The sequence below is a fragment of the Poecilia latipinna genome, unplaced genomic scaffold, assembly GCF_001443285.1.
Source record: "Poecilia latipinna isolate Pla-1442-1.1 unplaced genomic scaffold, P_latipinna-1.0 Scaffold649, whole genome shotgun sequence".
In the NCBI taxonomy this organism is placed as follows: Eukaryota; Metazoa; Chordata; class Actinopteri; order Cyprinodontiformes; family Poeciliidae; genus Poecilia; species Poecilia latipinna.
The window spans coordinates 138,793-161,631 of record NW_015113265.1 but is presented as its reverse complement, the minus strand read 5'-3'; the positions used below and the strand labels follow the sequence as shown (position 1 = coordinate 161,631).

General features: G+C 38.6%; 1 protein-coding gene across 3 annotated transcripts in view; it reads right to left on the bottom strand.

Moving 5' to 3' along the window:
* The window catches only part of fbn2b (fibrillin 2b), an 80,407-nt gene that overhangs the window by 38,549 nt on the left and 19,019 nt on the right, over positions 1–22,839 (bottom strand). For 2 of the 3 annotated variants that reach the window (XM_015043796.1, XM_015043798.1), the window contains exons 5-9: positions 20,724–20,819; positions 19,992–20,087; positions 10,891–11,088; positions 6,864–6,989; positions 1,881–2,006 (exon numbers count right to left, since the gene is read on the bottom strand). In XM_015043796.1, coding sequence (XP_014899282.1) covers positions 1,881–2,006; positions 6,864–6,989; positions 10,891–11,088; positions 19,992–20,087; positions 20,724–20,819 — 642 coding nt within the window. Of the gene's footprint in view, positions 1–1,880; positions 2,007–2,135; positions 2,230–6,863; positions 6,990–10,890; positions 11,089–19,991; positions 20,088–20,723; positions 20,820–22,839 lie in introns of those variants that run through there. The other variant, XM_015043797.1, reaches the window with a different exon arrangement.

The following is a 22,839-nucleotide window of genomic DNA, read 5'->3' as shown; positions in this document are numbered from 1 at the left end:
TATGGTGAACTGACAACTCCTCTGACTGTCGGACTTCTTAATGCACAAGCATGGTCACTGCATGTATGCTATTCTGAAACACGTAATTGGCAAATCACGTTATTGGTTGGATTTTAATCGGTGTGTTTTGCATCCACTGAAAACAAAGATGTTAACAAATAAACTGGACAGTATGCTGTACGTTTAGTGATATTATCACAGTTGCGGTCTTGACTGGTCTTGAAATAAAATGCCGAGTCCTCAGCGCCCGAGATCAAGACAAGACCGAGACCAAATGGTCTCAAGACCAAGACCGATCTCGACTAATACAACACTGGTTCCCTCACCATAATATGGGTTTGTACTGATGTATTGTCCAAGAGGGATTTGCCCAAACAACCCCGAAGAGAGGTTCCCAGCGGGCATCCTGAAAATAAATCTGAACCAACTGAGCTGAATCATTGGCTGTAGTACGAGCTTTCCCCAGATGATGGAGCTCCTAACATTACACTGGTTCATTTCAGGGTCTCGGTCCTTTCTGCCTGAGAAAGGACTGAGTGAGAGCCAAATAGTATAGAGCCTGGTAAATCAAAAACAAAGGTTTCAGGGCATAAATAACTTTATTTAGCTATTTTAGAGATTCTGAAATTCTGAAAAATTTCAGTTTTCCATATCTTAAAAATATCGATTGTTAATGTCGCAAAGGCTTGAATGCAAATGTTGTCTCTGACACAATGTTTGAGATAGTAGTATTGAGACAGCCTATGTCAGAAGTTAATGCTATTTTAGTGGCAGGTTGTTGAAACTTATGCTCTCTACCTGTCAGCCAAAATCAATTGTTTTGTGAGAATCTGTTGCTGTATTGGCTCTCTAAAATGACATAGCTTTCATATTACCTTCCTTCTGCCTGTGATTGGTTGACCAGTCTCTTCTGACATCACCCTTCTGAAGGAGACCTCTGAGACTCAGACCAAAAACTTTAAATCCATCAAAAAGCCTGGTGTCTCTTAAAGAAGATTTAGTTGGCATGTTTTCTTTTGTTCTTTTACAATGCATTGGTCACTGTGCTACATTTGCCGATTTCTGTGGGAAGTTCCTACAAGATTTAGATTTGTTTTTCCATTCTCCTTCAACCTGTTCTCAGGGTCACTGAGTACTTTTCTTTAAGGGAGTGATCCAAAGTGAGGAATATCCAAACATCCAAAACCTCAGCCTGAGCTGAGTTTGTGCTAGACAGAAACACTTTTGGAGCAGAAAAGCTGACTATCCCTGCACTTGGGACAGACAGAGACAGAGGAACTGCATAACAAAAAACACAACCTGTTAGTATAAAAGTTAACAATCATCTGACCCAGTAAAACACGTTTTCATTTTATTCTGGAGGGTTTTTTTCCTCTCCCCTTTTAGATTAACGAGATTGCAGACAAAACTAGACTGCGAGAATCTGTTTCCATAGGCTTAGGAGACACTGAAAAAACTCTTGATAGATGTTAAGATCTTTAGTGAGTTTAGAAAATGTACAAGATGTGTATGAGATGTTATATCCAGCGTCCATTTTGAAGCAGCATTGTGAAATACCCTGACTCTGTTTCAGTGTAGCTGCCATGATGGAGGAGAACTGCAGGAACACATTAGCACCTAGTGGAGTTTCATTGCTGATGTCAGTGAAGTATGTGCTGTGTGTGAGTCAGAGGAGCACTAACATCATGGTAGGCTAATGAAGTCAAGGCCCAAACAGTGAATCCAAATGTGTTTGCACATGGTGATCATGGGTTTGCTCACCAAAACTCTGTTCTCAGGAAACAGCGGCGAAGGTGAGTTCCCAGCCACATGTGTAGCTCTTAGCTGGAAATGCGCATCACAGAGCAAGAAGTGGTCTCGTCATGTAGCGGGTGACTCACCCACACATCTGGAGCCATCTGTGCTGGAGATGTAGCCTCGTGGACAGGTGCAGACGTAGCTACCAGCTGTGTTGGTGCACTCTCCTCCATCACACACTCCAGCAATGGTGCTGCACTCATCGATATCTGAAACACAGAGTCCCATCGTTAGCACTTTGGCTCATTACATCAGGGTAAATGCTCATGTACTTTGAAAGGAACAGCAGCAATGAAAATTTATTGAAATATTTTTAAGTCAAAAACTTGTAAGTATACCAAGCATTGTGAAAGTAGTTGGGAGTGAATCAAATTAATGTGGTTTATAGCTTCATAAATAAATAGCAAAAAATAAAAAATAACACAACATGTTCTACTCGTGTTAGGCAGAAATTGAGACAAAACACAATGTGCGGTTACTTACTTAAATAGGTGGCTCTAGGGAACAAATTAAAAAATGTAGAATGATTTTAGGGTAAAACAAGTGGCATGTAGGCGAGGTCCAACTACCGGTATCAACGGATGGTCAATGTTTCTACATGTTTTAGTCTTTTAAAAGAGATGCTTGATCAAGTGGCATTTTCTCTGACAAAATAAAGCACAGAGTAAGAGACGCTACCCCTCCTCTACCTATTTCTGAGAACTGCCGATACTGTTATAAAACTACAGCCAGTATGCTGAGCAGCATGGCCATAAAACAGCTGACTGCAGGCCTTGCCTGAGCAAATAACCTGATTAATCAGCTTTATGGATTAGCTAAATGCTCTGCATCCTGGTAACTACATTTTTTACTGCATTGCATCTGTCAAGCATATAGAGAAGGTCAAAATTAACAGGTCAGATCTGGATGCTCAAACACAACTAATGAAAGGCACAGTAAAGAAATGAGTGCTAGGTGTTACCTGGCCTTAATAAACACCTTTAACAACCTAATTGGATAACAGTCCAACAGGCCTGCAACACAACTTTACAAACATCAAATCACATGACGTCTCTGAGCCAGAAATGTCAGAACATTTGCTGATGTTCTTCCTTCAGGTCACAAAGAACCATTAACACACGTACTTGCAGGAAAATAAACCAATTTGGATTCAACAATTTCCAGACAAAAAGTATAAAAATACTCTTACATCTATTCTACTGAAACAACTAAACCACAGTCTAACATTTTGAAAGCCTGTGAGTGTTTGCACAGTGCTTGGCAGGGGCCCCATCTCTGTGGTGGGCTTTATGACGCCATTGGCTTATATTATTCTGAGAGGGGGTCTTCGTTGCTCCGTGATGTTTCAAGTTTCCAGGCTTTTTACAATGTGTCCTGTGTAACTACTGAGCCACTGCTGAGCACAATTATAGCACTGATGCCAAGGTAAAGCAGACTGAGGGCGTGCCTCGTGTGTATAGCTTTAAAACAAGAAAGGCACTTAATTGTCCCTCCTACTTAAAGTAAGAAGCACATGATTATCTGTGAAGCTGGTATGGATCAGCTTCTTAATGTGCAGTAAAACCCTTCTTGTAAAGCTAGGTAGAGCACAGCCAAAAAGCAGCAACGGTGCACCAGACTTTACTCTGGATGAATGTTTTGCTAAGGGACAGTCAGTCTGCACAAGTGGAAACGTGTCAACTGCATAAATGTCAATGGGAGTTAAGAATATGGCCAGGTGCTCGTAAAGGATTTGTGCACAGAAAGTAATTAAAAGACTATTAAGCATTACACTGTTTTCATTTTTCTACCTGAAATGAATGCAGATTAAAACAACTAAATGAAGCCATCAGTTGGTATCTATATGTATAAAGTTCGTACTTGAAAACCTGCGAGTGTCCATGCAACAGAGGAAGCTCCGTGTGCGTAACGGCCTCACTGAGGCCGTAGGTGTTTCTTAGTCAACACTAACAGCTGCTTTTAAGTCATTATGTGTTCATGGAAAACTAAAGAAAAAAGTAGAATAAGCAGAAACAAAAAGAGCAAAAAGGCAGTTTAACATGAAATCACAGGTGGCTTGTTGTTGTTCAAACAACATTGACATCTTAACCGCACTTTATCGTAACTGCTTGCTAATTTCACAGTAATCACTCTCAGTAAGGTTCCTTGTGCGTTGGCTGCAGAATACAGCCATTTTTGTAAAGGCTTACCCTCAAAGGACTGATGGTTTGATCATTAGTGAAAGTTCATTAAATATGAGTTTCCTGCACAAACACAACCATAGAAACATCTCACAACCGTGCTTTTGTTTTTCAAGACACTGAAGTCTTTCTGCTCTCATGTTTACTAGTTGAATTAACAAAAGAAAAATAATCACTATGTTAGTTATGCTTTCTGAATATAAATAAAGATTAAATCATTTTGAAATCAAAATAATTGGATCAGTTCCCTACAGAACAGAAATTTAGTATAATTTTAGACTTGGGTCATTCTTACTTTGTAGTCTAAGCTGTTTAAGTTGGGAAAATATAAGTTTTCACTCTATTTTGTGGCTGATTTTATCCTGAGGATTATGACTCTTTGATCAAGTACAAAAATCTGAATCAAAAATCAAATAAATCTAATAATCAAAAATCTAATAAAACCAATCAAGTAATTTGACTTAATTGAAAAAAACTTGAAGATTGCTTTTTGTTTTTGTTTTCTGTCTGTTTGTTCAAGGCTGTTCTTGCTGCCACTGTGGTTGCTGGTCATTTCCTCCTCTTTGCCATTTTGTACCTTTGCAATTTTAATTTTCATATGACTTTTGTCATGTACAAAATGGTGCTGTCTCCCACAGAATGTTTTATGCATCGTGATTCAATGCCCACCAGGAGGTCAATAACTCTAAATACTTTTACAGTCAGGAATAAATGCTTTGAGGAACAAATACTCTGTTCACTGATCCCGGACAGGTTTTGAACTTGAATGTTTTATATTTTTTTCTGAAAACTAGATGTACTGTGACAAATAGTAGAGTTTTCTCTTTTTAAAACAGCACTTTATCCAGAGTCTGTCTGCCCGTTATGATTTGTTCAAGATCAGCTTCCACTAAAGCATGAAGAAACTGCTTTCAAATTTTGTTCAAAGAGGTGATTTATTTTCTCTTTACTGTAAATACGACATTTGAGAAGCCCCCAGAGTTCCTCAGGAGGATTTCAGCTCGGTAAAAATCAAGGCGATGCCAATTTTCAGTCATATTTGAGTTCTTTGCTGGCTACTCAGTCAGTGAAACACTTGGACGCCTATGATTGAACTCAGTCTTTAATAACAATCATGGTGTTCTTGAATGCTGCAATTACTTTTTTCAGCACTTCCAAAAAAAAAAAAAAGTTTACACTGTGATTCACAAATTTCTCACCATAACACATACATTTCTGTCATAAAGAACAGGTCTCCTTCTCAAATAGGGCTGAACATCCCGGTCCAGAGGTGCTTATAGTTGCAGATGTTTCTCTAAACAGAGGAAGGTGGCACCTTCACACATCTGGAAAGTGCACCAAAAGGATGAAGCTCCACAATTCTCTCTCTTAATTTTTTTTTTTAATTTCTCCATGATGTCACACGAGGAATCAGTATGCTGATGTGTTGCCTTAAATCACATCCGAAGGTGTGCCTCCAATTAGCTTGTATGTTGTGAATTAACTCAAAGCATACAACGCCATGACGTCATCATCTGGGTTTTCCCAAATTGTTTTAATTGTTTTAATGTGAAGTTCTGACTTTAAAGAAATGAATAAAAATGATCCCTTTCACTTCTCTAGCAAATAACAGCTATAAATCATTTGGGTAATTCTGACTGATCAAAAACATCAAAAGTTTAATTTGATAAAAAGAGATTATGTGTTTTTTTATATGTATTTTTTTTTTATATATTTACTTTCAACAGTACCTCCTAAAATTTAGGAAAATATCTAGCAGGTGAGAAAAGGATGCTAACTAATAGATAGGAAAGACTTTATTTATGGGTATGAAATGTAAGAGGGGTGGAATAAAATGGTAATGGCAATCAATTGACCCAGAGTCTCCGAATTTCCATTTTAAGTTGTTTTGTTTCCGTGCAGCTGACTCTTTGCACTAATGACCATTGGAGTCATTAGTGATCCCCTAGTTAAGCATAAATGTTTTGGTTTCATGAGGAAAAATAGGAGTTTCTTATCATCCCCTGTGTTGTTAACTAGTTTTAGGCCTGGGTTGTTATTTTATCACCACATCCACACCCAGATCTCACTTAGCAAAAGCTCAGTGTCTCTGGAAACTGTCATCCAATCCAAAGCCACAAGTGAAACCAAAAGTCTGGCAAATTTAAAGAAGTCATCCTCCCAATTTCCTCCTTTATCCAGAGACATAAATCAACTCAGTGTGTCACATTAATTGCTTCCCATGAATCTAAAGGTGGAAACATCATTTCGCAGCAAACATGAACCGCCTTACTACATGCCAATAAAAGTCTCATTGAGATAATAAGTCATTACTAATACATGGATACAGTGCAGGCCTCCACTTTTTCCAGCAGGCTAACTATCACAAGGCTGAAACAGTTTAGGAGCTCTCAGTAATCCTCCCAGAAGACCGAGACCCTATCAGTCTCAGTCCAAGAGACGCGACCCCTGCCTAGAAAACTATCAGGTTGTTTAGCTTGTGCATTGTTCAAATTCCAGCCAATCAACACGCTGCAGTGAGAACCCACCGTGCTGAGTGCAGACACTTCCCTACGTTTGTGCGTGCACGCGTCGGGACTGCTTCACCTCCTTACACATTGTCAAATTTTAAGCCCATATAGTGATTTGTTAGGCTGATCCTTGGAAAACCATGGTCGACCTTATTATTAAAGTAGTAAAACTGAAATGCTTGGCTGATTATTAAAATGTCAAAAAATATTTACACCAATCTCTTTACATTATTTTTATTCGTATCATTTTTTTAGTGAACCCACCCTCTGAAAATGAAATTTCCTGCTCACTGATCAGAGTGCTATTTTCTTATGGTTCTGTGTGCATCATCTACCCTAATAGCGAGTGACATATACATGTTGGGTTGACACTCACCTTCACATTTGTGACTGGTTTCACTTTGACGGTGACCAGCGGGGCATTTACATTCATATGATCCGACAGTGTTGATACAGTTGCCTCCAGAACACAGACCTGGCACCGCCTGGCACTCGTCCACATCTAAAAGAATCAGAGACAAATATTGGTGGAAAAAAAGGCAATGGCAGATGGGAAAAAAAGCTTTGAATGTTGAAATAACTCAAACCAAATGAAAAAATTAAGATTTTATGCTCTATAACATGGCACCAGCTGTATGGTTTTAGACTCTGTCCGTAAGGTACCTACTTCAGCGGTTGTTTAAACAGGAAATGACATTTTAATGGTGTGTTTTCCCCCAAAATTTTATTGTGAGTAACATTTACCAGTATTAGGAATTTGCCAGTGGGAAAGTTCTTGTTAAACTGTGGATATTACTGATTACGTCAATGGTGAAACACACACAGAAACACACACAACTCAGCATCAGTTAATGATCAGCATTTAAGCTTTCTGAGCTTTTACCCATACAATCAAAAGCTGTTTGAATTAATTTTGCACGCATGCAACAAAATTTCAACACCCTGCTTCTAATTGTCTAAACCATAAATTTACCGTTGATTATAACAGTTTTAAGCAATGTCTAGTGTTTAAGGGGTTATGTGTGCAAAAAAGTCTAAAAGCAAGAGACAGAAAGAAAAAAAAAGAAAGTGACTTCTGGCCAACATCCTGATGTGGAGCCCAGACTGGAATCCGTACATTTGGATTCATGGTCATGTGTGCTTTGTACTGCTGCCAGAGAGACGTTGCTCTTGGCTCTCTGGTGATTAGGTGTCTTTAGTGTGTGCATGTGTGTGGAAGCATGTGAGGAGAAGAGCTCAAAAAAGGAAAAAAGGACGCTTCTATTCAGAAACAGAAGAAAGAACAGATTGTGAAAAATAAGGTCTGAAGTTATGGCTGTATCACATGAACTGGCATACGTGCAGCATATGAGCTTCCTGGCAGCACCAACAAAAGGAGAGTTTGACGATCTATGTAATAAATTACAATTTATACACAGTCTTGCCTCAGCTCCTTGTTATGTTTAGGCTTATGGTGATTTATTCAGACAAGACATTTTACTTAGCTTACTGAAATCTAGTAAGGTAAATAGCATGATACTACCTCTACCATCTTTGACACTTGGTATGTCAGTGTTCTCTGGTTATAAAGCCTCACACTTTTACTCTTCCAAATGCATTTCTCATTATTGTGGCCAAGTAGCTCTACCTTTGTCTCCTCTGTGCGTAAATCTTTTCTGCAGAAGATATTTTAATAGTCCATGAGGACAAATGTAAGTTGTTTAAGAGTTTCTTGATCAACCCCCTCCATTGATGAAAAAGTTGCTTCACTGTCATGAGAGACGCCAGTTAAGAGTAAAAGTCTTGGTGGTTTCTAGGTGGTTAGTGGTGGTTCCTGAACTTTTCTGAACTCCCTAATCAATTTTCTTTCATTTGTGGGTGACAGAATCATGAGTCAGCTGGTTGGAACTGCGGTGGGTGTTGCAAAAGGATAATGACACCAAGACCATATTAAAATGTTTCTTGGCATGGTAAGCTTCTAAAATTGGCTTCTCACACCAAACTAATCCATGGTAAGTTTATCAACTAAGTTTTGAAGAGGTGTTTGTGCCGGGAAGCAAAACAATTCATATTGACACTGCCAAGAGAGAACTATGCCAGATGCTATTTGACGCTAGCTGATGGCTAGAAGATGAAGAATAACATTTATATGCAAAGTGCTAAGGAACATTCAGCCAAATATTTTGCAAATATGAGTCTGTATGTAAAATTTTGACCCAGTATGGATTAGAGCAAACCCAAAATAGTCTCAAATAAAAATATGTATCCATTAATACATATAAACAATGTAAATGAAGTTAGGACAACCTCCAGCTGTCAGTTTAATGGCAATCATGATGCATCAGTGACTGCTGCTCAAATACCAAAAACTAAGAAATGACCAAATAAACACAGAGATTAGCCTTTAATTAATCACACATTATAGTCATGCCGCTACATTTTATGGGTTCTTGCCAGTTCTTTTGTAATAGTAAGCATTATTTGGCCTTTACACAATGAAAACAACACTTATATACATTGTCTTGCCTTCCACTTCTCAGCAACACCAAACAAAATGTTTAGTTTAATGTATTTTGATGAATAAAGGTAAATAAGGATACTGGGTTTATTATCTTTATTTAATTAAACATTTTTCTAAAATTAATATTTCCTCAATTCAAATTATTTTGTTACCTTGACAACCACTGCAATTTATATTTTGTTGAATTCTAACATATCAGGGCAGACCTTATTTAAAAAGCTATAAAAATATGAAGTACTAATATCCATCGAAGAAGTCAACATGGAGTGTCCTCTTCAAATATTTTTGCCTATTTGCAGTGGGACATTTGCATATGTTTTTCTTGTAACTTCAAATTAAAGGCTAAAGCCACACTTACTTGATCAAGATGTTGCTGAAGCATTATTAACAACAATTTAAAAGGGTTTAAATCCCTGGACACAAAACCTAAAAACAACCCAGAAAAACACATTACATTTTTCTTATTATGATAATTTAAGGTTTTTACCCCTTCACTTCTTATGCAGTGAATAAGAATTGGGAGCGACTCAATTTAATTCAGTTAACTTACATACCACAAATTCATAATAAATACTGTTCAATAAAAAGGAAATAAATACCTGTGGTTCTTGGTTGGGTAGAGGCAACGGAAGGGCAAACTGGGTTAATTTAACCTGAGACTTGACCTCCACATGTGTCATGTATTAATTTAATCTAATATCTTAGCCTGGTCTGGGCCATGGTCTATTGGAGAGACATACCGAGTCTCTGGTCTGCAGATTATTATTATTTTTTTCCTGTCAATGTATTTGGTAAGATATTGTTGTTTTGTACTGAAATATAAAGACGGGGACAACAGGAGCAAGGCAATTAAATGACTTTAACAAGAATTCAGAAGACAGGAACAGTCTTCAGGTTGAGGACGACAGAGGATCAGTCAATGAGTAACTGAACCAAAGCATCTTTATCCCGGGAATTTGATCACGTAATGTTACACAGGTGATAAAAGATGAGGAACAGATGTGAGAGAATAGGAAGCTGAGTGAAAAGAGCAACACAAGTAAACCACTGAAATATAAGAAGCCACATACAGGCTGAAATTACCAATAATAAACTCAAAATCCCTCAGATCATGAAAGCATAACAAGAAATGTGTGTACAAAGCTGTTTTGCAGGTGTACTGTGTTAGAAAAGTGAAATCAAAGGGAGATTCCCCCAGGAGGTTCAAGCTCTAAACACATTGTCTATAGTGTTCTGCTTTGGGAGCCACATATTTAAAGGCGCTGTCTGCTGTACGCCATCTTTACTCTGTAATTGTGGTTTTCTGTTTAAATTTTGTGTCTCCAAGCCCAAACAAACATAAAGGAATGAGATGACGTCACTTTTACTTTACAAAACCACGTTTGTTGTCTAAACATGACTTTCAGTGGTCAACCAAAAAAGAAATCTCAGCTGTGAGAAAAAGGTAGATGCCTCTGAGCAACTAATACCGGTTTCTGTTTCACAGATATTTAGATATGTGTGTCAGTATATGTTAATATATACCACCTATTGGTTATGTGCTGTATTTGATTTACTAAATAGCTGAAAAAACATAATTCTTGACTCTAAAAATCCAGCTGAGTGATTTGTGGCATGTACTGTAACTCAGGAACACATATTCCTGCAGCCTGTTAACAGTTTGGGCATTACATGATCTAAACAGGAAATCACAGGTCGGCTGTTTACGTGTCCCATCAGCGTTGTTGACACGAGTTGAAGGATGTTATACAGCAGGAATTTCTGCTAAAGCGATGATGGATAAAGTAATAGCTGGATTGTTTATCCTTTTGGCAGCGTGCAGTCATGTTTGTGCTTTTCCCCATGTTGTTGACAGGAAGTCAAAAATAAAGATTTGTCAGGCGTGTAATCATGCAGGTCTGACCTTGGCAGGCCCCGGTGCGGATGTTGGGGATGAAGCCTCGTCTGCAGGGGTGCGGCTGGGCGGGGCACTGCTCACAGGGGTGGCCCCAAGCTCGGCCGATCGTGGCGCAGCAAAGAGTTTTGGTGCAGACGATTCCACTGAGCTGACCCTGGCACATCTGGTTGCTCACCTGGGTGAAACATGGTCCTGTTCTGTAGTCTGTGGTCAGAGAGGGACATGAAATCAACATTAGTCAACCGTTGGGGTAGCATCCAGTTAACGTCATGGAAAAAACACTGATTAATTTCCTTATTCACATCTCCTATTTCTTTAAACAAAACCAGATTGAGTTAAAAATAGGATTTTTCTTTCTTTCTTTCTTTGACGAGAACTGTAAAAGTTGGTAGCTGCATTGCACGGAATGTCTAAAAATGTGATTTCAGATCTCACCCTATAAACTTTGGTCAGATTAAACTGACAATCAGATTCTAATGCAACAATAGGGTTGGAATATCTCTGTAGAATGTTGTTATTCAGGATATGTTTGATTTTAACTCAGAACTCAACCCAAAATAAACAAGAACTTCCTCAGCTTAGAAAGTCAGAACTGCACCAGCTCATGTACTATAACAGTGTTGATAGCTTCAGAAATACACAGATTATTTGCTCTGCTTTTGGACTGTTTCCTATTAAATCAGTCACACACAAGGAGCTGTATAGCTTTAATCAGTGAACATTTTTCCACAGTTATTCACTGCATAAAAAGAAGATGGATATGTATGTATGCTATGGAGAGAGAGAGCAAGACCAAACACACGCCGTGTGTGAGGATATTCCAAGAAGCTCAGTCCTCTGAGGTTAATGAAACATAGCATTAATGTCAGCATATTCAGTGGTGCTTTTTTCAGTCCTTATGACGGAAACCAACTACTGACAGACGGTGCTGCTACAAATTACAGTTCAGTATTTTTATATTATTTTCTTATTCATTTGAATTATCCAGGAAATGTTCAAGTGTATGTAACTATTTATCAAATATGTCACAAAAACAAACATTTTGACAGGAGTGTGAGCCAGAGCCGTTGCAAGTTTCTTCATGAATCATAAACATAAACAGTCATAGTATTTTCTGTTTCCATTTATTTTGCTTGAACTCGCTCACTTTTAAAACATGACAAATTATGACGCTTCATCAAAACTAATAATAGTCAGCCTACTGCTGGCTGGCAATATGTACTTTCAGTGTTTCTCGTGTTTTAAAGCTGCTCTTTTTTAAGCATGAAATGACCAAAACCAGAAAGGTACAAAATGTCAAAGGGGTGAAATGATCATCTTAATACACGTTTACATTTATTAAACCTCTTGACAGAGTGCACTTATGTACTTTTCAATCCAACACACATTCGGAGCTGTGTATAACAGTAATGGAAATATATTCCTGACATCATGCAATGCTGTGAAACTTTCACATTTGCGTCTTTCTCTGCATGAAAGCACACACAGGGAACATAGTGCATTTCACTTCACGATCACCTTTCCTTCTTACAATGGTGCTGCTTGTGAGTGAAACTGTCTCAATCTTGTGAAATGCACTTCACAAGTCAGACATAACTACCTCATACTGAAACCATTTCAGCTGCTACGGTGTTCGTCCTTACAAATCACACCCGGCTTAATGACGGCTTCCCCTTGTGGGAGAAGGCCTTATTAAATTCTCTAGTATGGCGCCAAACTTAATATAGCCTTCATTTAAAAAAAAAAAGAAAACTGGATTGTTAGATTGTCACAGTGGAGATGAAAGGTAAACTGCATGGTTGGCTAGCCAAAGCTGCAAAAGCCTGCTTAGCTCTGATAGGCAGAGTGAGATGGAAAGATAGGAGTCAGCGTTGGTGTCTGATGGGAATTGTTCACTAGACTTATTGCCCTCATTAGTTCCTTCTGGATATGAAAGAGGTCACTGAGGATGGGGCAAAGAGCAAGGAAGGCAAAACGAGTAAAGGGGATTAAAGAGGAAAGTAGGTCAAACTGAGCCTGCATAAACCAGTCACAAGTCAGCTCTCCTTCCCGTGCATCTGTCTTCATTTCTGTCCAGTTTAGGCCTTCCTGTCTGTATTTTCACTCTGCTTATCTGTCTGTTAGCTGCTCTTTGATCTTTCAGCCTCATATGACCTGCTTGGCACAATGGAAAGGATACTTATTCAAACCATACCTGCACCCAAATGTACCCAACATCCAAATCGGCAACAACTTTTTAACACTTCTAATAAAATACATACAAGCCTGGAAGCTTGAAATGACTATTTAGGATGAAACAACCTCTTGTTTTGATTTAAAAAACCTTCTATGGACACTTTGTAGTTTAATTTTTGTAATGTCATTTGATTCAAATTTGTTTTTCTAACCCTACCTAAATTGTTTTAACATTTAATTCCTTAGATTAAATAAAAATATGTCAATAACCTTGCATTAAATGCTGTAAGCAAAAAAAGCAATAGTTTAGATCATATTGTCAGAATAAGGACTCAGCTCTATACAGCAGGAAGCTGTATAGTTGTGAATGTCTCCAGCATTAATGAACTAAAATGATGATTAATAATCATTTTATTACAGTTTTAGGAAATATGAAGAAACTCTTTTCTTCATTGTTTCCATAGAAGACAAACATACCTAAAGTATATTTTTATAGTAGAAATGTGTAAGTAGCAACAATGTCTTAACAAGATTTCATAATATTTAAGATATATAGAGAAATCCTCATGCAATATTAGAGACAGGAGTTCCTAATGAACATGGGCCACTCATTGGCCATGGTCATTCTAAACAGGAGGGTTTTTGAACTATGCTTTACTGTATTGGATCACACTTTTTACTCTCACCTTGATGAATTTAAAATGTTTAAAATGTTTGTACAGAGGAGAGTAAATTACATAAATGAATAATTATATTTCTTTCAATATAAGCTAGAAGAGATGTACTGATGTAAAGAAATGTGCATTTATTTAAATAAAGAGCATAAATAAATCTAACTCTTTCAGCCATATTTTTTCGTTAACCGTCACTTCTTGCCCTGTGCGCAGTCCCAACAGGGTCGTACTAACCCTGCGTACGCTTTTATGGGTTTTTTTTGTATTTTGTGCGTGGTTGTGGGAACTAACAAGTTGATGCGACGCCCTTGTCGCTTCCCCGTTGTCCGACCATCATGTCTGCCACGCTCCCCCTGAGTGTCTGGCTAAAACCGCGAAAGAGGGATAAGAGAATGAACAGACTGTCCTCTAATCCTAAACAGCAAAACAAATTCCCCACATAACAGCCAAGTTCAACTGCGCATGCAACTGTGCTAAATTAAATATGCATTCACATTCTTTCTCAGACATTAATCCTTGGTGCCTAATGTGGACACAAATATGTAGATAAATGGATGGATACAGTTTTTTTACAGACTTGTAGTACAAGTCATACTTCAGAGCATTAAGAGCCCCAATCAAAAGTCTAAACATCCATATTAATCAATATGTTAGCATAGAGGGCAGAGAGGCATTCTTGACTAAGTGGGTGACGGTAACGGACCAGTTGAAAGCGAAAGCTACGACAGGTTGGGACAAGAGAGAGACCGTACATTCTGTCTCAGTCCAGCTGACAACATCTGGGAGCAATTTGGTCTAATTAGAGTTCAGATTGCAGAGCAGATCAAACTGTTCCCTGTGTCCCTTCATTATTCCTTTTACCTTAAATCCGCTTGTGGTAGCCTGTGACTCTTAAGAATACCTCTCTTTTCATTCATAACCAGAAAATCCTCCACCAGAATTGCTAACCTTCACATTGTGGTTAGACTGAAGAAAGTCTTCCCACTCTTTATGTGCTTATTTTGCGTTACAGCCTTAAAACATGAGCAGGTCTTAATAACTCAGCCAAAGAATCTCACTCAGGTATGACAGAGTTTTCATGGACAGGCATATTACGCTTTGCTCTGAGGAAACCAAAGGAGGCAATATTTAATCCTGTCCAGAGCTGGAGCTTTTTCCCATCAGTCATGTCCAGCTTTTGGGATCACAGCTGATGAGACTGGGCACTGACCTGAGCTGTGGGAGAGGAACGACTGGAGAAGAAATAGCACAAGAGGAGGAGAAAAAAAAATCTCCTTTCATTAATAACTGCCAGGGCACTTATAAATTCCCAAGGGATGGGAGTTTGGGAAGATAAGAGACAATAAATATGAGATTGTAACATGAAAACTATGCTACTTGTGTTTGTGCATACTTTTCTGTGGTCAAAGTTCAACAGGTCAGAAAAAAGCAGAGGAAATACTATGTGTAAAAAGTCCTCAGTGTGTGTGGTGTGGTGTGTGTGTGTGTGTGTGTGTGCGTGTGTGTGGTGTGGCTTTAGCTGGATGGCGTTCCCAGACTTTATACAGCTGGAGGATTTACTCTGAGGCTGAATGTCACACTGTTGCTCACCTGTGAGGAAATTGTCTCATTACTCTGAGCGAATCATGTCTTTAGGAAAATCTAACCGCAGCCTTTTGCTGGGAGCCCTCTACACATAGATCATTCAAATATGTGTGCTTGTTTGTTTGCATGTGTGTGTGTCTGGATGTTTATCTTCATCTTGGCCAACCGTAGCGGCCCCTCTTAGCCTTATCAGTGCTATTATCAACAGGCTTAAGATCAGTCTTTTCCTTTGGCTGTAATCACTCCTAAAAGAGTCCGCTTCTTTATTTCTCCGCAAACACAGTCGGTCAAACGTGACTAAATGGCCTCAACACATAAACACACACATACAGAGGGAAATAACTGTGGGAGGAGTCCAACAAAGATCACAGATTTGAAGGCCCCAGAGTCGAGCAAACTGCCGAGCAGATTGCACGGTTCACACACAAAACCTGTGTGTGTTGCTACTTGGAGATACTACATCACATTGAAAGGCTCCACTTCCTCTCGTATTGTTTCTGTATCTCATCCATTGTGCTATAAAATCTAGCTTGACATCTGCAGTTATTTTAGTCTGTTTTGGGAAACTTTACCCAACACTCCCCAGCAGTGGAACAATACAGCAGGCCTAACTGGATGCGGACTCCGCCAGGCAGTGGGGGCCAGCGGGCTCCAGTCTCCATCAACAACAGTCGCTCAGGGGACGTTTTGCATATTCTAGCAAAAGGAGAGTGAGGTTTTTGTTATGCTTTCTCAGCTGAGGCAAGAGAAAATGGGCAACTTATTGAGTCAAGATAGCTGGAAGCTCACATCATCATCCTCGTTCTGAGGTACAGAACCAAACATATGTTAGTAGAGATGAATGGGTTTAAAAACATTTTATTTTCCTTAAATAGATCTGAAAAGTTCTTGTTTGTAGACAATTATCCATTCATCTTTCCATGCGTTGTCTTCTGCTTCCTCCGGGTAGCTGGGGTTAATATTGCAGGACGGAAACTCAGACTAAATCCTCTACATCACATCATGCAGCAGCAGCTCTAGCTTACTGACGTATGCATACACATAGAGGGCAGTCAACGTTAACCCATTAATGAACGCAATCAATACTCTTTTTTTCCTTCCAAGTTCCTCCTTATCTCAGACAATCCTGTATGCCACCTGAAGGTGTTTGAGGCTTTTCTTTTCCATCCAGATCCTATTAGGGGAGAGTCCTGCCACACTTTGGAGAAAGGCCATGTCAATGACTAAATATGTCGGAATATAAATTAACTGGAAAATCAAGAGCTTTGCTTGTGTTGTTCAACACACAAGAGCTGCATCCATATCACTGCAAATGAAGCTACAGTCCATCTAATAATTTCCATCCTGTGTTTCTTATTGCCCTGTAGGTTTAGGTGCACACGTCTCTGCACATGAACTCACTGTTAAATATAGAAAAAAACTGTTATTGTACTTCAAATTTAACAAGGCTCCAAAGTGGCTGACTCAAACTAAATTGTCACTGGAGGATATTTTCCACAGAACAACCTGTCCCTACCCTCGAGTCCCTTCCTACCCATTCAACAGTGTAGGAGTCCTGCCCAGCTTTTCTCTTTTATCCAGAGTCAAAAGACAACAATCTCCAACTTTTACACCATCTCAAAGCACATGGGAAGACACGAATTGCTGCGGTTCAATGTACTCCACAATGTCCATTATTTAATTTCATCTGGGATGAACAAAACAACATCAGTTGAATTCCACAGAAAGCATTGTGCAAAACATATGATATGGCCATTAGTTATAATAGTTGGGTAATAAATTTTTTCATTTAATATTGCAACTGGATGGAAACTAAAGGCACACAGACGTCCAGTTTGATGGGAGAATGAACGGAGCAGATTGAGTGTGAAGTAGTTAGGATGAGGATTTAAAGCTCCAAACTTAAAGTTCTTTTATTTTTTTTTAGCCACAACATGGATCATTGCCTCCGGTACAAAGGTTTAAGTATCATGAGGTATTTTTAATAAGTAGGGATAAGCTGTCATTGTCGCCTTTTCAGGTTACAGGTTAATTTCTTTGTGTTTCTTTGTCTTGATTTCTGCTCTTTGCATTAACTCTTATTTTGGTTAGTAGATCCTTTATGTTTTAACACAGCTCCATCTGTGCTTTTAATCAGTCACCTTACCTCAGTCATCCCTGGCTTGCCTCTTTGTAAGCTGCTCCATATTCCCCTGATAAGTTACACTTAGTTGTCATCGACTCTCCCAGAAGGTAAAATACTCTTTTTTTTTCTCCCCTCCTTGCCACATTCTTTTGTTGCCGGTTCACCGTTTACTTTTTCCATGTTTTTCCTTGTTTTTTCCCACATATCAGTTCCCTGTGTACTTCATCTTTGGCTCTATAAGTCATGTAATTATTAAGCTTAATTTGCCTCCACTCTGCTTACCTTTGATCCTCTTTGCGTTTACATCAATAAGTATGACACTTCAGTCTACTATTGATATTTCATGAAAGCAGACTCATAATCATAGAATAAAAAACATAATGGTGACCTATAGAAAAAATGTTTATTACACTTTGCATAAAACTGTTCCCAGATAGTAAGATTTTCATCTGGTCAGATCTGCCTATTTTAAGCCTCTTTTAAAATGAGCTGTTTTCCTGTTACTTTAAATCCAAATAAGCTGCAGCTGGACACACGCCCCAACACAATATTTACACTCGAACATGAAAATAGCTGCAAAGAGATGTGCAGTTATAGAGTCGTACATCTTTGAAAAGCAAAAGTAGAGCCTCCTGCACAACCAACAAGAATGCAGTAAGTGCTTTCTGGATGGTGAGTCAACACAACACTTGTTTTTCCAGCAGCCACTGGACACTTGGCTAACCAAATGTCCTTGAGTTCAGATTAGGTTGTTAGGTGATGGGCTGTGTCTGCTGATTGTGATGTTACATTCAGTAGGTTTTTGAAATGGCAAATTTTCCTGACACCAAAAAACATCAACTTATTGCACTTGGCCTATTTTTATCAGCAATAGAGACCCAAATGGAAGTACAAAAACCTGCAAAATGTGATTTTTGCATAATAGGTCCCCTTTAAAAGTAAATTTTAAGGTAGTGGACAGAACACCTAAATCTAAGGAAATAATGGAGTATATTTAAAATTAACAACAGTCAATCCAACAATGTTTATATTTTAGTCAAAACCAAAAACACAGACCAGCATGATATGGCAGAAATCTGACAGCAAACATAAGGACCACAGAGTTCATGGGATTTTTTTTTTCTTGCCAACTCAGCAGGAACAACAAATAGCTGGCTTACACACTTTCCACACACGCGAAGGCTTCCCATGATTCACCCACACCCATTTCACCCTCAGTGGTCGACTTTCACTGCCTTCATAATCACTTCCCATCAGCAAGTCTTCCCACTGAATCACTCAGTAAATCTAATGACTCGTGGCCTCAATTACACAAACTTTAGCACCATGATATACAGACAGAACTCCAAATGATGCAGTAAAATGTTTTCTGCTCTAACGATGGGTTATCTGTTACCCCAGAGAAAAGTTGAAAGTGATCACAAATATTATTGAAGGCTATAAGGTTTGTTTGATAAAGATGTGGTGAAGGCAAATCTTGCCAATCACCCTCTTTATACTTGTATACTCGACACAGGAAACAGTCAAAGACAAACAGATTTCTATGCATTCTCCTTTTGGCAACCTTAAAGGTTTTTTGGTCACGCTGCTCCTCCAGCATGGGGAGTGTTTGTGGTCCCACTTTCAGGCTTTGTATACACAGCTGGGGAATCCATTTTCTTTCTAACCCTTTTCCTCATGACTCTCTTTCTGTCTCTTGTTCCACTTCTCATGAGGAAATGTCCTCAACAAGTCCACAAAGAAACTGTACTTTATCTGTCCTGTGGGGATGCCGGTAGCACGGGGAAGGGTTTATTCATTTTTAGAGCTTTTGCACCCTAAAATGATGCATCTTCCAAGAAAACCAGACCCAAGAGTTCAGAAAGTGATGATGTCTAGCATGAAGAAATTTATGAAGTGGTAGCTAAAGCAAAGTTTGTAAGGATGAAAGCAAAAAACAGTGTAGAAAGGCAGGTTTCTGTTTGTGAAGCTAAAAGGGCTTTAGGCAGTTTTTATGCCGATAAACTGGCATACACATCTATACAGAGGAAATGGGAAATGTGTGAAAAAATAAAAACGGAGATAAGCGGGAGCGCGAACCAGCAGGGTGAAGGCAGAAGCAGAAAACTAGAAAAGTGGGAGGAAAGTGAGGATCTCTGACAGGTATGACTCATGACAGTAATGCTTTCTCTCCTCTGAGACCCACAGAAATTAAACACAGTACCATCAGTGGGAACATTTTTAGCTGCCACCTCTTACCACACACAGTTCAAAACACAGGAGATAAAAACACCCACTGTCTGACTGAGCAGACTCTATGAAGGCATCAATGCTTCTGTCAAAGAGCTGAACCAGGCGCCTCTCTGGACTGATAGGAAGAGGGAAACATCAGCGCCTTCCTGGACTGATATCTTTCTTTAAAGAAGAGGAGTGTGTGAATAGGAACTGTTTGTGTCCTGAGAGAGGGTCACTCAATCTTCAAATACAAAAGCTGGGAAACTTTTGGTGCAATCCACATCTACTCAGAAGCTCTAATTCTGAAATGCTAACTTTAAATGACGAGATTTTACCTCTCTCACACTGAGGACCGGTGAAACCGTAGACGCAGGCACATCTGTTGGGTCCGATGCAGCGTCCGCCGTTCTGGCAGCCGCTGTCACACACAGCTAGCAGAGGTGAGGGGTAAATATTCAACATTAGTTTCATATAAGCCAGGTTTAGCTTCCTCTGTATCTAAAAGATAAAGCTTTTGACAAACAATCCATCACATACGTTACAGTAAAACAAGCATCAAGGAAGGAGACATCTTCCTTTTTAAATAACATTTCCACTCTGGCCTAAAATGTAGCATTAATCCCTAAGTTAAAATTCCTAAAATAAAATAAAAACTGAAAAGAAACATTTGCTTTTAAATGTGGAGTACACTACATTTGATTGTCAGCTCCTTCTACTCCAGTTTCATGCCTTTTGCATGCAAATCATCTGAATGTATATTTTCACCTAAATTAATGTTTTTCTCCTTTGCATAAGCAAAATATATTTCGGCTGAAAGTTGGATGATGTCATATGTAATCTTTCTTTTAAATTAAACTTTTTAGCACAGCTGCAACAACCTTCTTTATTTCTCATTCCCTTTTATTTCGTCTTTAAATCTTTAAATTGATTCTCAAAAAAATGTGAACAATTGGTAACCCTTTGAAATAAACTAATTCTTTTGAATTTAAAATGTTTCTTCCAGGTCAAACTATGATTCAACCATAAATATTAGTGCAGGTCTGTGGCCTGTGTAGAGCGATACTCACGCTGTCCACAGTGGTTCCCAGTGTATCCCTTTGCACAGGAGCAGGAGTCCTCCATGCAGCTGCCTCCATTCATACACCTGATGTTACAGGACTGAACTGTCAGAGAAAAATACAAGCAAAAGCAGAAATATTTACGCTCCCTTACGAGGGTTAGGATGCTTTTTTTTTTCCATCTTATGAGATACAAAGGATTTCAAATGATGTGTAGATCCCTCAGACAACAAAACCTTACAATAATAGATAGTTAACAGATCCATCTGAAATAATATAAATAATAATATAATAATTCAAAGAAGCACAACAGCTGGAAACACAGCTGGTTTCTAAGCTTTTTGTACTAAGATTCTACTTGCTACATACTAAAGTATAGTGAATCTTGTTCAAGAACTTGACTTTTGAGTCATTTCTGTTTTAAGCAAAGTCAAATCTCCTTCAATTATTCATCTTCTTTGCTTTTTAGGCCTTTTATCTTCAGGTTACAGCTGATTTGTTTTACATTTTCCTTGTTAAAATATTGTTACTTCTTAGAGTACCAGCAAAGGCTACTATTAGGCCACTATAAAACCATATGGGATAATAGACAAAAACTAGCAGCAACAGAAAAGTTTAAAACGGAAAGAAAATACATAAGTGAGAAAAAGAAGATTTTTTTCTAGTGTTAGTGTGATAATATAAACACACAGGAAGAACTTTTCCTGTACAATTTAAAGTCCCACATTCTATTAAATCTTTATTATTACTAAAGTAATTTGGGAACATTTTAAATGTTTAAGTATATGGAACATATATCTGTTCTGGACACCCAGAGAGTTGACCATTAGGATAAATCTATCAAATTTATTTATTTTTGTCAATGCCTTACATTGATTTATTTTCTTCTTTATCATTCAGGTGCCTTTGCTTTTCTTCCTTCTTTTCTTTTTTCTTCCTACACCTTTTGTGCTCCACCCTCAACAACATTAATTTCCTCTCTTTCTATCGGCTTCCTGCTCTTTAACCATCGCAGTGCTTTTATCTTTGTTCCTCTTCAACATCTCTGGCATGCAGAGAGGAAAGCCTCCTCCGTGGTAGAGTTTGCCCAACAAACATATTTGGAGTTTGCACACTTGCCAGCAGGAGGTATTTCAGTCGCTGTAATCTGCCACTTGGCTTAACTCACTTCCGTGAGTAAAAGAGTGGCTAGGCTCTCGGCGCGCTTCTCACTGTTGACAACCTGTGCCTGTCTTACTGGAAGCTCAAACTGTTACAACTTTTCTGTATGAGTCAAAACACATCAAGCATGCATTTTGCACATGTCGGAGTAACTGTAACACCGAACAATAGTCACAGTTTAATTTGTTCCATGTAGTTTAAAGCATTTAGATGAAGTTCCAGGAAACATTTTCATGTGAAAAATTTGGCAGCCTGTGTGTACAGACTTGGCTGGACCTACTTCTGTCTGGCAGTGCGTGATGATGAATTAATGCAAGTGCTTTGGGATTCCAGAGAAGCATGACTTTATAGGTCAGCATGCTCATGTCTTTCTCACCCTATTTCTTGTCCACTATAATGCCAGACTTAGCATGCTTTGTTTTCACATTTCATCCTCTATTTTATATAAAACATGTGGGCAGTGGTATGCAATAGGACTCCCTTTCCTCCCCCTTAGCCAGAAATATAGACTAGAAAGTGAAACATGAAGAATAATTACGCTGAATGATAGCAAATCTTTCCTGTTGTGGAACAAACCATGAAGAAAAAAATGCTCCAAAGTGCAGCAGCTAAGACTTCTCCAAAGCAGAAGGGCAATTTGAGCAAACTCCCCTTCATAAAAAAATCATACTTTTAAATAGGTCATGGATGTATGGAGAAATACTTTGACCAAGGGAGTAAGATTGTCTCTGTCCAAACTAAACTCTCTGACTGCCGAAGTGGAGACGGATAAGAAATAGAAGAGACAAAGAAAGTGGCTGGGCAGCTGCCTGTGAATAGCGACAGGACGGCATCTTAGTCTGCATACAAATTCATTTTTTGTACTTTTTGACATGTTACAAGGACAAACTTACATTTATTTTATATGACGGACCATCGACAAGTAGTGCATAAAAGTAACATAAAAGGGAAAGTATGTGGTTTT